Source organism: Eleutherodactylus coqui, chromosome 13 (genome assembly GCF_035609145.1).
Source record: "Eleutherodactylus coqui strain aEleCoq1 chromosome 13, aEleCoq1.hap1, whole genome shotgun sequence".
In the NCBI taxonomy this organism is placed as follows: domain Eukaryota; kingdom Metazoa; phylum Chordata; class Amphibia; order Anura; family Eleutherodactylidae; genus Eleutherodactylus; species Eleutherodactylus coqui.
In genome coordinates this window covers 2,896,834-2,911,111 of record NC_089849.1, presented here as the reverse complement: position 1 = coordinate 2,911,111, position 14,278 = coordinate 2,896,834, and the positions used below count along the sequence as shown (strand labels likewise).

At 62.4% G+C, this 14,278-nt stretch overlaps 1 protein-coding gene across 1 annotated transcript; it reads right to left on the bottom strand.

Annotated features, from left to right (window-relative positions):
- Nucleotides 1-7,647: 7,647 nt before the first annotated feature.
- On the bottom strand, nt 7,648-8,196 carry TP53RK (TP53 regulating kinase; the record flags this gene model as incomplete). The annotated part of the gene is made up of 1 exon (XM_066586863.1): nt 7,648-8,196. A coding segment is annotated over one exon (468 nt), but the record flags the coding sequence as incomplete, so codon positions are not given.
- Between the last annotated feature and the right edge of the window lie 6,082 nt (nt 8,197-14,278).

Genomic DNA, 14,278 nt, shown 5'->3' with positions numbered 1-14,278 from the left:
GCGGTCCCACGCTACTCGGTCCCCAGTCGCCACTATTTCTCCTGGTGTGTCGTCCCAGCCCTACACCAGCACGTCTCCCGCAACATCAATCGTGCCCTCACCAACGCGGTTACTGGGAAGGTCAACTTAACCATGGACATGTGGACAAGCACAGGCGGGCAGGGCCACTATATCTCCCTGACGGCACATTGCGTGAATTTGGTGGAGGCTGGGACCGAGTCAGAGCCTGGGACCGCATACGTCCTACCCACACCCAGAATTGCGGGTCCTTCCTTGGTTCTGGTATCTGCTGCGGTCTATGCCACCTCCTCTAAACCCTCCCCCTCCTCCTCTTCCTACGCAACCTCTACCTCTCAATTAAGAAAAGTGAGCAGCACGTCGCCAGCAGTCGGTGTCGCGCGGCACGGCAGCACAGCGGTGGGAAAGCGTCAGCAGGCCGTGCTGAAACTACTCAGCCTAGGTGACAAGAGGCACACGGCCCCCAAGCTGTTGCAGGGTCTAACTGAGCAGACCGACCTCATGGCTTTCTCCTCTGAGCCTCCAACCGGGCATGGTCGTGTGTGGCAACGGCCGTAACCTGGTAGCGGCTCTGCAGCTCGGAAGCCTCACACACGTGCCATGCCTGGCCCACGTCTTCAATCTGGTGGTTCAGCGGTTTCTGAAAAACTACCCGCACTTGTCAGACCTGCTCAGAAGGTGTGCCACGTCTGCGTACATTTCCGCAAGTCCACCACGGACGCTGCCACCCTGCGGACCCTGCAACATCGGTTTAATCTGCCAGAGCACCGACCGCTGTGCGACGTACCCACACGGTGGAATTCTACGCTCCACATGTTGGCCAGGCTCTATGAGCAGCGTAGAGCATTAGAGGAATACTAACTCCAACATGGGCGGCGTAGTGGTAGTCAGCCTCCCCAATTCTTTACTGAGGAGTGGGCATGCAAGGCAGATATCTGCCAGGTCCTTGGAAACTTTGAGGAGTCTACCCAGATGGTGAGCGGCGATGCTGCAATTATTAGCGTCACCATTCCTCTGCTATGCCTGCTGAGAAGTTCGCTGCAAAGCATAAAGGCTGATGCTTTGCGGTCGGAACAGGAGACGGGGGAAGAGAGTATGTCGCTTGATAGTCAGAGCACCCTCATGTCTATATCTCAGCGGGTTTTGGGGGAGGAGGAGGAGGAGGAGGAGGAGGAGGAAGAGGGGGAAGAGACAGCTGGGCACACTGCAGAGGGTACCCATGCTGCTTGCCTCCCATCTGTTCAGCGTGTATGGCCTGTGGACGAGGGGGAGGAGGATCCTGAAAGTAATCTTCCTAGTGAGGACAGCGATGTGTTGCGTACTGGTACCCTGGCACACATGGCTGACTTCATGTTAGGCTGCCTTTCTCGTGACCCTTGCGTTACACGCATTCTGGCCACTACGGATTACTGGGTGTACACCCTTCTCGACCCACGGTATAAGGAGAACCTTTCCGCTCTCATTCCCGAAGAGGAAAGGGGTTCGAGAGTGATGTAATATGACAGGGCCCTGGTGGACAAACTGATGGTAAACTTCCCATCTGACAGCGCTAGCGGCAGAAGGCGCAGTTCCGAGGGCCAAGTAGCAGGGGAGGCGCGGAGATCAGGCAGCATTTTCAGCGCAGGCAGGGGAACACTCTCCAAGGCCTTTGCCAGCTTTATGGCTCCCCAGCAAGACTGCGTCACCACTCCCCAGTCAAGGCTGAGTCGGAGGGTGCACTGTAAAAAGATGGTGAGGGAGTACGCAGTCGATCGTACCACCGTCCTCTGTGACGCCTCTGCTCCATACAACTATTGGGTGTCAAAGCTGGACAAGTGGCACGAACCTGCGCTGTATGCCCTGCAGGTGCTGGCTTGCCCTGCTGCTAGTGTTTTGTCAGAGAGGGTGTTTAGTGCAGCTGGGGGAATCATCACGGATAAGCGTACCCGCCTGTCAACTGCCAGTGCCGACATGCTTATAAAGATGAACAAAGCCTGGATTTCCCCAGACTTCTCTTCTCCACCAGCAGAGAGCAGCGGAACCTAAAGATTCTTTTCGCTGCAACCGCAGATAAAAGCACTCTTCTATGTCACCGGGAAAACGGCATTTCTCTTTGTCAATCTGTCTCTGACATTAGTCCTCCTCCTGCTACTCCCCCTCCAGAAACAACATGTCATCGCGCTGAACGGCCAATTTTTCTGTGGCCCAAAAGGCTCCTCTACATCTACCAATGTTTTTACAATTTTGCTAAGTTTCAAAAGTATTGAGACTGTAACATGAACCAATTTTTTCACCAGGGCTGCCTCCAGGCTCTGTTACAAATTAAGCAACAGCGAGCTGTATCTTTAAAAAAAAAAAGGTTTATGGGTTTCACCTGCCCTCTCGGTTGATAAATTTTTCAGAGGTACACTTGTACTCTTCGTACACTTATTTTTCTGGCCCTCGCCTACACTCTTATCCAACTAATTTTTCCGGCCTTCACCTACGCTCATGGTATCCCAATGTTTCAGAGGTAGGCCTATACTATTACTAGAGACATTTTACTGGGGTCTGCCTGTCTGCCTATACTTCTGCTACAAGAAAGTTACAGGGGTCTGCCTATACTTCTGCCACTTACATGTTACAGGGGTCTGCAATACTACTGCCACTTGAATGTTACAGGGATCTGCCTATACTTCTGGCACGTAAATGTTACAGGGGTCTTCCTATACTGCTGCCACAAGGATGTTACTGGGGTCTGCCTATACTGCTGCCCTGTTAATTATCCAGGGGTTTGCCTATACTGCTGCCAGAAGGATGTTACAGGGGTCTGCCAATACTGCTGCCACGTTAATGTTACAGGGGTCTGCCTATACGTCTGCTACAGAAATGTTACTGGGATCTGTCTATAGTGTTACTACAGAAATGTTACAGGGGTCTGCGTATACTTCTGCTACAAAAATGTTACTGGGGTCTGCCTATACTGCTGCCACGTACATTTTACAGGGGTCTGCCTATACTTCTACTACAGAAATGGTGCTGGGGTCTGCCTATACTGCTGCTACATAAATGTTACAGGGGTCTGCGTATACTTCTGCTACAAAAATGTTACAGGGGTCCGCCTATACTGCTGCCACGGAAATGTTACAGGGGTCTGCCTATACTTCTGCTACAGAAATGTTACTGGGGTCAGCTTCTACCTTTGCTACAGGAATATTACAGGGGTCTGTGTATATTATGGGTGCACTAAGTCTTCCCATCGCGGTGTTCTACCTATCTGGCCCCAATAAAACCCAGACTGACTAGGGCATGCCGTGTGGGCCGAGGCCAACATGTATTTTCTCTCACGTTACTACAGCTATCTGGGGCACTGCAATAGGATTTCTTTATGTACCTTCTCTGGGTTCCTTGGACCCACCCATGCTGTGGGTGCACAGAGACTTGCCATTGAGGTGTTTTACCTGTTTGTCCCCAAAACACGGAGTGACTTGGGTAGGGTGCAGAGTGCAGATGGTTTACCCCTCGCGTTGTTGATGAGGTATCCGACACCCAAACAGATTGAGTAGTGTGTGAACACATGGAGTTCCCATTGCTATGTCACTCGCAGCACCTTGGGCCACACAAGGTGTTTGCTGGGACAGAGGCTGACCCAGGGCCCGCCACATACAACCCACACCGAGTATTGCTGCATTGTGGAGATGTGTAGAAGTGCTGGGCTGGCAGCGGGCTCCCCTTTATGCCCACGTTTGCAGCTCCTGACGGAGGTGGCACAGGATTGGAATGAAGATCGAAAGTCAATCTATTAAAAGAGGGTCGCTGCCTAGCCGTGCCAACCCTCTGCAGTGTGTGCCTGCGGTTCCTCCTCATGGCAGACGCACTCATAAATAGACATGAGGGTGGTGTGGCATGAGGGCAGCTGAAGGCTGGGCAGGGACAATTTGGTGTGCACTGTGGACACTGGGTCGTGCAGGGGGGGGGGGCGGTTGGTCAGCATGTAACCCAGGAGAAGCAGCAGCGGAGTGTCATGCAGGCAGTGATTGTGCTTTGTTGGAGGTAGTGTGGTGCTTAGCTAAGGTATGCCATGCTAATGAGGGTTTGTCCAAAGTAAAAATTGTTGGGAGGGGGGGGGGCACTCTTGCCGCTATTGTGGCTTAATAGTGGGACCTGTGAACTTGTAATTATATATATATATACACACACACACACACACAGGAGAGGAGAGAGATAGGGGACAGAGAGGACTATAGGGACTCAGCAAAGGCCTGAAGCTTCCTGTAGGTACGGTAGGTAGGTGGGTCTGGAGAGATGTTAGGGAGCGTGACAGAGAAAGAGAGGAGGTTATGGTCCGAGAGCGGGAGAGGGGAGTTAGTGAAGTGGAGGAAGACCAGATCAAGAGAGTTTCCATCCCTGTGAGCGGGAGAGACCGAGGGAGGAGGTGAGCGATAGAAGCTGGGGGGCAGATGGGGAGTTGGGGTCATTAGTGGGGATGTTAAAGTCTCCTAGGACGAGGGTTGGGATTTCGCAGGATAGGAAGTGGGGGAGCCAGGCGGCAAAGTGGTCCAGAAACAGGCGAGGAGCACCTGGGGGGCGATAGATAACTGCTACTCGCATGGACAGCGGGCGGAAAAGCCGTAGCGTATGTACCTCAAATGATGGGAAAGGGAGTGAGGGTACAGGGGGGATGACCTGGTAGGTGCATTATGGGGGGAGACGAGCAACTACTCAGTGTCTCATCTGTCTGCGAGGAGAGGTTGGAGCTCCAAGCGGTGTTAAAGGCATAAGGAACAGAGCCCCCTAGCGGTAGAGGAAGGGTAGTGGTGGTGGGCAGCGTGAGGTCCGCTCTATAACCGGACGTTTTGGTTGAAGCCGCCTTGTTTTTGGGTCTCTCTTCCTTACACTCCTCCGCCTCGGGGTATGAGAGCTGCGGGTCGTTATAAGACAGCAGGGGCGGCCACGTCAGACACGCCGGCAGGTTCAGAGACACCCCCTAATGCACTCACTGCGGGGGGCCGGAGGATTTATGGAGTTTAGAGGAGACAAAAATACAATTTTATTTTAGAGGCAGTTTTTTCTATAGTTTACATGAAAATGAGGATTTACACCCCAAGATGGACCCCGTGTCCCGTCCCGTTGTGGCCCTAATGCTTACAGGACGCACGGCTCGGCCTGTAATGGAGGGACGCCCGCTGGTTTCAGGACACAACTGAATACATTCCGGCCCCACTGTCACTAGTGCAGAAAAAAATGACTCCCCAAATATAATCCCCTCCCCCTCTCCGCACCCTTATTGGCGCTCCGTAAATGTTAGATAAAAGTAATGATGTAAGCTGTGTGGTCCGCAGACGGGTAACCACGGGGGCTGGCTGGGATGGGCACATGGGGCAATAACTCCTCCTCCGTGACACATTTTTGGGGGGTATTCCTTGACCCCAGCGGCCGGGATGGGGTGTAAAGCGTCGCTCTGAGGCTCCGTAAGCTTGCTGCGGTCCCAACAAGCTGCTCCCGGGGCTGCAGGAAGGCGGGCGCTCCCGGGGCTTCTTGTAAATTACCGGTAGCGGTCTGAATAAAGCGGATCATTACCTTTTGGTGCCCGGCCCAGGCTTTCGCTTCGCCAGGTACGGCTGAAGCACCCGGTCGGACGGGTCTACATGCTGTAGTCTGACGCAGACAGGTTCTCTTGCCCGTGGCAGCCCCTCTCCCTTACTACTACTAGAGGGGTCTGGGTGTAGATATCCTTTTTGCTGTGCCCCTTCCCTGTGAGCGGTGGGTCACTTGCCAGTGTGTATGACGCCCCCTGTCCACCCAGGGTTGTGGGAATCCCGCAGGCCCCTGTATGTGTCGTGGAGGGGCCCCAGTGTAGTAATTGTCCGTGTATACATGGTACCCCTTGTGTAAACACGGCCCCATGAGCTCCCAGGCTTCCCCTTAATGCCTTCGTCTATGAAGAAGTTGCCGGCGCGCCCGTAGAGCTGACGCTGTATGATTCGACGCCATACCTGGCGCACTTAGAGGGGATAAGCTGCCAAGAGAGCCACCCTTGTAGCGTCTCAGGGACGCGGCCGCCGACAGGTCCTGTCAGCAGGGAGATTCGGGGGTCTCAGCTTATACAATCTAGCGGAGGCGGCGTCAGCTCTTGGGAATTATCGGAGAAATGACGGAAACAGCGGTGTTGGGGCATAACTGGCGCCAGTCCGGGGGCGCAGCGCCGGTAGACCCCTACAAGCCGATGGAGGAATATTTTTTACCATAACCAGTAATAATACAATTCCCCAAAAGTGTTTTTTATTTTTGTAGGCTGGAATCGCCAGGTGGGGGCGCTGCGCTAACGGGGCCAGCAGAGAGGCTTGTCTGAGGAACTCAATCCCTGACTTTACTGCTTATAAATAAAAGCGAAGGGCGCAAAATCAGCGCCATTTACTGCAAACCAGAGGCGGCCGGACGAAGCTTCACCCCTCAACAATCGCTGAGGGGAGATGAAACTTAAACTTTACACAGTTTCTAACACACTGTCACGGATTACAGTTATTGGTTAAATACTGGCGATCACATGACGGGGGGGAAGGGGGGGGGGGCACATGCCGCAGCCCCCGGGGACGGCGCCAAGCTGCCGGCTACCCGTCACACAGCTTTACTCTACAGGCCGACGTATCTTCACAGCCCTGAAGAATAAAGCCTGGACACCCAGAACATGAAACCATGTAGAGGTGGTCACTAAGGGGTTAATACTGTGCAGCGACCAATCACATGCTAAGGGACACAGGAGCAGCAGAAGACAAGGAAGGAAGCGGCTGCCACCTGCGAGTCGTGATGAGAATGTGCTGCACATCAGCAGCGGCCACGACTGGCGTACTGACGCCCGCTGCAGCGCTGTATGGGGGCGGCGGCGCAGCAGCGCTCCGGGGGGGAGGTGCAGGAACTTTTAAATGAAAGTTTGCTGACCAGGACAGCGGTGACTTCTGTAGCCAGTGACCAGCCAATCAGGAGCTACAGTGGTCAGGTGACACCTCCCCTGGCATCACGGCTTGCAGAACCACAGCAGTGATGCCAGGAGAACAGCATGCCACTGCAGCGCTGGGTGGGGGTAAGTACAGCTGCTGGTGTTATTTTAACCCCTTCCTGCTCCAGGACATCCTGGCTGGAAACCGTTCCCACCAATGGGCAAACACAAACACGGTATAGATGGTGCGGGCCCAGAAGCCGGGACTGACAGCCGGCCCTCTCCCTGCAGCAGCGATCGGTGAGAACACTGATCCCTGCTGTTAACCCCTTACATGACACTCAGTGTTATGGCAGCATGTAAAGGGTTCATGGAGGGAGGGTGCTCCCTCTTTGCCATCATTATAATGAGGGGGCCAACGGATGGCCAGGGCCTGTGATTGCTATAAGCGATAATGCATTGCAGTACAGATGTGCTGCAGTGTATTATCAGAGCAATTATAGCGCAACAGGTCCGAGTCCACCACAGAGACAGAAAGAAAACGTACGCGAAGACACCAGAAAATACTACAGAGAGGTAAGCCACTTGTGTGCTACAAACCGAACCATCAGGCAGCTGGCGACCAGAAGTATGCAAGGGGGAGGGGCCTCTGGGAGACCAGATTACACCCCGTGAGCCAATAGGGCAGCGCGGAGCAGGGAGGAGCCGCGGCTACAATGTATCACAAGGGCAAAAAAAATATGAAGATTTAATTGTATACATTGTAACCTTTACACATTGTCAGCCGCCCACAGGATGTCCAGGAGGGCCGCTCTCTAGCCCACCATGGACCTCTTCCGGCCCCGCAGCCTGACTTCGTCCAGTTTCTTGATGACGGGGCCGGATTTCTTGGAGGTGGCGGTGTAGCTTCGGAGCAGCGCTCTGAAGACGTCCTCCGTGCGGGGGTGCGTGCTGAGGAACGCCTTCTCCAAGACGTAGAGGTCGACGCCTTTATCCTCCGGCAGCGCTGAGATGAAGCTCAGACCGAAGTCGATGAGCAGGAGGTCCGGCGGCCGCAGCAGCATGTTGGAGGTGGTCAGATCCCCGTGGATGACGTCCTCATCGTGCATCCGCGCCAGCACCCCCCCGATCCGCTCCGCTAGCCTGTGGAGGCTGCCGCCATCTTCCTGCGCGGTCATGATGAAGTCCCGGACTGTCACCGACCCCTCCACGTCCTCCAGGTAGATGCAGTGAGATAGGTGGTCAACAAAATACACCGCCGGGGCGGCAATACCTGGAAGAGAGGGGAGGGTGTCAGCGGGGCAGAAGAGTCCCCCCCCCCCCACCACCACCAGAGAGGGGGGGTGGGGGTCAGCGGGGCAAAAGAGTCCCCCCCCACCAGAGAGGAGGGTCAGCGGGGGCAGCAGAGTCCCCCCCCCCCCCCACCAGAGAGGGGGGGGGGGGGGTGTCAGCGGGGCAGAAGAGTCCCCCCCCACCAGAGAGGAGGGGCAGCGGGGGCAGCAGAGTCCCCCCCCCCCCCCACCAGAGAGGGGGGGGGGGGTGTCAGCGGGGCAGAAGAGTTCCCCCACCCCCCCACCAGAGAGGGGAGAGGGGGGGTCAGCGGGGCAGAAGAGTTCCCCCCCCTCCCCCCACCAGAGAGGGGAGAGGGGGGGGGGGGGCAGCGGGGCAGAAGAGTTCCCCCCCTCCCCCCACCAGAGAGGGGAGAGGGGGGGGGCAGCAGGGCAGAACAGTCCCCCCCCCCCATCCCCCACCAGAGAGGGGAGAGGGGGGGCGGGGGTCAGCGGGGCAGAAGAGTCCCCCCCCCCCACCAGAGAGGGGAGAGGGGGGGGGGGGGTCAGCGGGGCAGAGTCCCCCCCCCCACCACCAGAGAGGGGGGGGGGGGGGGGTCAGCGGGGCAGAAGAGTCCCTCCCCCCACCAGAGAGGGGAAAGGGGCAGAAGAGTCGCCCCCCACCAGAGAGGAGGGTCAGCGGGGGCAGAAGAGTCCCCCCCCACCAGAAAGGGGGGTCAGCAGAGTCCCCCCCCCACCACCAGAGAGGGGGGAGAGGGGTCAGCGGGGCAGAAGAGTTCCCCACCTCCCCCCACAAGAGAGGGGAGAGGGGGGGGGGGGGGGGTCAGCGGGGCAGAAGAGTTCCCCCCCCCCCTCCCCCCACCAGAGAGGGGAGAGGGGGGGGTCAGCGGGGCAGAAGAGTCCCCCCCCCCCACCGGAGAGAGGGGGGACAGCGGGGCAGAAGAGTCCCCCTCCCCCACCAGAGAGGGGGGAGGGGGGGGGTGTCAGTGGGGCAGAAGATTCCCCCCCCCCCCACCAGAGAGGGGAGAGGGGGGTAAGGTGGGGGTCAGCGGGGCAGCAGATTCCCCCCCCCACCAGAGAGGGGACGGGGGGGGTCAGCGGGGCAGGAGAGTCCCCCCCCCCCACCAGAGAGGGGAGGGTCAGCGGGGCAGGAGAGTTCCCCCCCCCCACCAGAGAGGGGAGGGGGGGGGGTGTCAGCGGGGCAGAAGAGTCCCCCCCCACCAGAGTGGGGAGAGGGGGGGGTCAGCGGGGCAGTAGAGTCGCCCCCCACCAGAGAGGAGGGTCAGCGGGGGCAGAAGAGTCCCCCCCAACCAGAAAGGGGGGGCAGCAGAGTCCCCCACCACCACCGGAGAGGGGGGGGCGGGGGGTCAGCGGGGCAGAAGAGTTCCCCACCTCCCCCACCAGAGAGGGAGAGGGGGGGGGGGGGTCAGCGGGGGCAGAAGAGTTCCCCCCCCCCTCCCCCCACCAGAGAGGGGAGAGGGGGGGGGGGGGGGGGGGTCGGCGGGGCAGAAGTCCCCCCCCCACCAGAGAGAGGGGGACAGCGGGGCAGAAGAGTCCACCCCCCACCAGAGAGGGGGAGGGGGGGTGTCAGTGGGGCAGAAGATTCCACCCCCCCCACCAGAGAGGGGAGAAGGGGGTAAGGTGGGGGTCAGCGGGGGCAGAAGATTCCCCCCCCCACCAGAGAGGGGACAGGGGGGGTCAGTGGGGCAGGAGAGTTCCCCCCCCCCCCCCCCACCAGAGAGGGGAGGGGGGGGGGGGGGGGTCAGTGGGGCAGAAGAGTCCCCCGAGGGGGGGGGGGGGGGTCAGCGGGGCAGAAGAGTCCCCCCCCCCCACCAGAGAGGGGGGGTCAGCGGGGCAGAAGAGTCCCCCCCCACAAGAGAGGGGAGAGGGGGGTCAGCGGGGCAGAAGAGTCCCCCCCCCCCCCACCAGAGAGGGGAGAGGTGGGGGGGGGGGGGTCAGCAGGGCAGAACAGTTTCCCCCCCCCCCATCCCCCACCAGAGAGGGGAGAGGGGGGGGGGGGGGGTCGGCAGGGCAGAAAGAGTTTCCCCCCCCCTCCCTCCACCAGAGAGGGGAGAGGGGGGGGGCAGCGAGGGCAGAGGAGTCCCCCCCCCCACCAGAGAGGGGAAAGGGGCAGAAGAGTCGCCCCCCACCAGAGAAGGAGGGTCAGCGGGGGCAGAAGAGTCCCCCCCCCTCCCCCACCAGAGAGGGGAGAGGGGGGGGGGGGGGGTCAGCGGGGCAGAAGAGTTCCCCCCCCCTCCCCCCACCAGAGAGGGGAGAGAGGGGGAGGGGGTCAGCGGGGCAGAAGAGTACCCCCCCCACCAGAGAGGGGGGACAGCGGGGCAGAAGCATCCCCCCCCCCCCACCAGAGAGGGGGAGGGGGGGTGTCAGTGGGGCAGAAGATTTCCCCCCCCCCCCACCAGAGAGGGGAGAGGGGAGTAAGGTGGGGGTCAGCGGGGCAGAAGATTCTCCCCCCCACCAGAGAGGGGACAGGGGGGGGGGGGGTGTCAGCGGGGCAGGAGAGTTCCACCCCCCCCCCCACCAGAGAGGGAAGGGGGGGGGGGGGGGGGTCAGTGGGGCAGGAGTTCCCCCCCCCCCCCCACCAGAGAGGGGAGGGGGGGGGGGGGTCAGTGGGGCAGAAGAGTCCCCCCCACCCAGAGAGGGGAGAGGGGGGGTCAGCGGGGCAGAAGAGTCCCCCCCCCACCAGAGGGGGGGGGGGGGTCAGCGGGGCAGAAGAGTCCCCCCCCCACCAAAGAGGGGGGGGGGGGTCAGCGGGGCGGAAGAGTCCCCCCCCACCAGAGAGGGGGGTGGGTCAGCGGGGCAGTAGAGTCTCCCCCCCCCCCCCACCAGAGAGGGGGGGGGGTCAGCGGGGCAGAAAGCCCCCCCCACCAGAGAGGGGAGAGGGGGAAGGGGGGGGCAGCAAGCCCCCCCACCAGAGAGGGGAGAAGGGGTGGGGGGTCAGCGGGGCAGAAGAGTCCCCCCCCCACCAGAGAGGGGAGAGGGGGGTCAGGAGAGTTCCCCCTCCCCACCAGAGAGGAGGGAGGGGGGGGGGGGGTGAGCGGGGCAGAAGAGTCCTCCCCCCACCAGAGAGGGGAGAGGGGGAAGGGGGGGGCAGCGGGACAGAAAGCCCCCCCCCCCACCAGAGAGGGGAGAGGGGGGGTCAGTGGGGCAGGAGAGTTCCCCCTCCCCACCAGAGAGGAGGGAGGGGGGGGGGGTGTCAGCGGGGCAGAAGAGTCCCCCCCCCACTAGAGAGGGGGGTCAGCGGGGCTGAAGAGTCCCCCCCCACCAGAGAGGGGGGGGGGGGTGTCAGCAGGGCAGAAGAGTCCCCCCCCCCACCAGAGAGAAGAGAGGGGGGGGGGTTAACGGGGCAGAAGAGTCCCCCCCCACCAGAGAGAGGAGAGGGGGGGGGGGGCAGAAGAGTCCCCCCCCCACCAGAGAGGGGAGAGGGGGGGGGGGGTCAGCGGGGGCAGAAGAGTCCCTCCCCCCACCAGAGAGGGGAAAGGGGGCAGAAGAGTCGCCCCCCACCAGAGAGGAGGGTCAGCGGGGGCAGAAGAGTCCCCCCCCACCAGAAAGGGGGTCAGCAGAGTCCCCCCCCACCACCGAGAGAGGGGGGAGAGGGGTCAGCGGGGCAGAAGAGTTTCCCCACCTCCCCCCACAAGAGAGGGTGAGAGGGGTGGGGGGGGGGTCAGCGGGGCAGAAGAGTTCCCCCCCCCTCCCCCCCTCCCCCCACCAGAGAGGGGAGAGGGGGGGGGGGGGGTCAGCGGGGCAGAAGAGTCCCCCCCCCCCACCGGAGAGAGGGGGGACAGCGGGGCAGAAGAGTCCCCCCTCCCCACCAGAGAGGGGGGAGGGGGGGTGTCAGTGGGGCAGAAGATTCCCCCCCCCCTCACCAGAGAGGGGAGAGGGGGGTAAGGTGGGGGGTCAGCGGGGCAGCAGATTCCCCCCCCCCCCACCAGAGAGGGGACGGTGGGAGGGGATGGGGTGGGGTCAGCGGGGCAGGAGAGCTCCACCCCCCCCCACCCACCACCAGAGAGGGGAGGGGGGGGGGGGTCAGTGGGGCAGAAGTCCCCCCCCCCCCACCCAGAGAGGGGAGAGGGGGGGGAGTGTCAGCCGGGGGCAGAAGAGTCCCCCCCCAACCAGAAAGGGGGGTCAGCAGAGTCCCCCACCACCACCGGAGAGGGGGGAGAGGGGGGCGGGGGGGTCAGCGGGGCAGAAGAGTTCCCCACCTCCCCCCACCAGAGAGGGGGAGAGGGAGGGGGGGGGGGGGGGTCAGCGGTGGCAGAAGAGTTCCCCCCCCCTCCCCCCACCAGAGAGGGGAGAGGGGGGGGGGGGGTCGGCGGGGCAGAAGTCCCCCCCCCCCACCAGAGAGAGGGGGGACAGCGGGGCAGAAGAGTCCACCCCCCACCAGAAGAGGGGGAGGGGGGGTGTCAGTGGGGCAGAAGATTCCCCCCCCCACCAGAGAGGGGGAGAAGGGGGTAAGGTGGGGGTCAGCGGGGGCAGAAGATTCCCCCCCCACCAGAGAGGGGGACAGGGGGGGTGTCAGCGGGGCAGGAGAGTCCCCCCCCCACAGAGAGGGAAGGGGTCAGTGGGGCAGGGAGAGTCCCCCCCCCCCCCCCACCAGAGAGGGGAGGTGGGGGGGAGGGGGTCAGTGGGGCAGAAGAGTCCCCCGAGGGGAGGGGTGGGGGGTCAGCGGGGCAGAAGAGTCCCCCACCAGAGAGGGGGGGGTCAGCGGGGCAGAAGAGTCCCCCCCCACCCAGAGAGGGGAGAGGGGTCAGCGGGGCAGAAGAGTCCCCCCCCCACCAAAGAGGGGGGGGGGGGGTCAGCGGGGCGGAAGAGTCCCCCCCCCCACCAGAGAGGGGGGTGGGTCAGCGGGGCAGAAGAGTCCCCCCCCCAACCCAGAGAGGGGAGAGGGGGGGGGGGGGGGGGGTCAGCGGGGGCAGAATGAGTCCCCCCCCCCCACCAGAGAGGGGAGAGAGGGGGTCATAAGAGTCCCTCCTCCCACCAGAGAGGGGAGAGAGGGAAGGGGGGGCAGCGGGGCAGAAAGCCCCCCCCACCAGAGAGGGGATGAGGGGGGGGGGGGGGTCAGCGGGGCAGAAGAGTCCCCCCCCCCACCAGAGAGGGGAGAGGGGGGTCAGTGGGGCAGGAGAGTTCCCCTCCCCACCAGAGAGGAGGAGGGGGGTGGGGGGGGTGAGCGGGGCAGAAGAGTCACCCCCCCCACTAGAAGTGGGGAAGAGGGGGAGGGGTCAGCGGGGGCAAGAGTCCCCCCCCCACCAGAGAGGGGGGGGGGGTCAGCGGGGCAGAAGAGTCCGTCCCCCCCCACCAGAGAGGGGGGGGGGTCAGCAGGGCAGAAGAGTCCGTCCCCCCCCACCAGAGAGGGGGGGGGTCAGCAGGCAGAAGAGTCCGTCCCCCCCCACCAGAGAGGGGGGGGGGGTGGTCAGCAGGGCAGAAGAGTCCCCCCCCCCCCACCAGAGAGAAGAGAGGGGGGGGGGGGGTTAACGGGGCAGAAGAGTCCCCCCCCCCACAGAGAGAAGAGAGGGGGGGGAGGGGGTCAAGCGGGCAGAAGAGTCCCCCCCCCCCCACCAGAGAGGAGAGAGGGGGGGGCAGCAGCGGGGGCAGAAGAGTGTCCCCCCCCCCCACCAGAGAGGAGAAAGGGGGGGGTCAGCGGGGGCAGAAGAGTCCCCCCCCCCCGACCAGAGAGGAGAGAGGGGGGGTCAGCGGGGGCAGAAGAGTCCCCCCCCCACCAGAGAGGAGAGAGGGGGGGGGGGTCAGCGGGGGCAGAAGAGTCCCCCCCCCCACCAGAGAGGAGAGAGGGGGGGGGGGGGTCAGCGGGGGCAGAAGAGTCCCCCCCCCACCAGAGAGGAGAGAGGGGGTGGGGTCAGCGGGGGCAGAAGAGTCCCCCCCCCCACCAGAGAGGAGAGAGGGGGGGGGGGGTCAGCGGGGGCAGAAGAGTCCCCCCCCCCCACCAGAGAGGAGAGAGGGGGGGGGGGTCAGCGGGGGCAGAAGAGTCCCCCCCCCCCCCCCACCAGAGAGGAGAGAGGGGCGTCAGCGGGGGGCAGAAGAGTCCCCCCCCCCCACCAGAGAA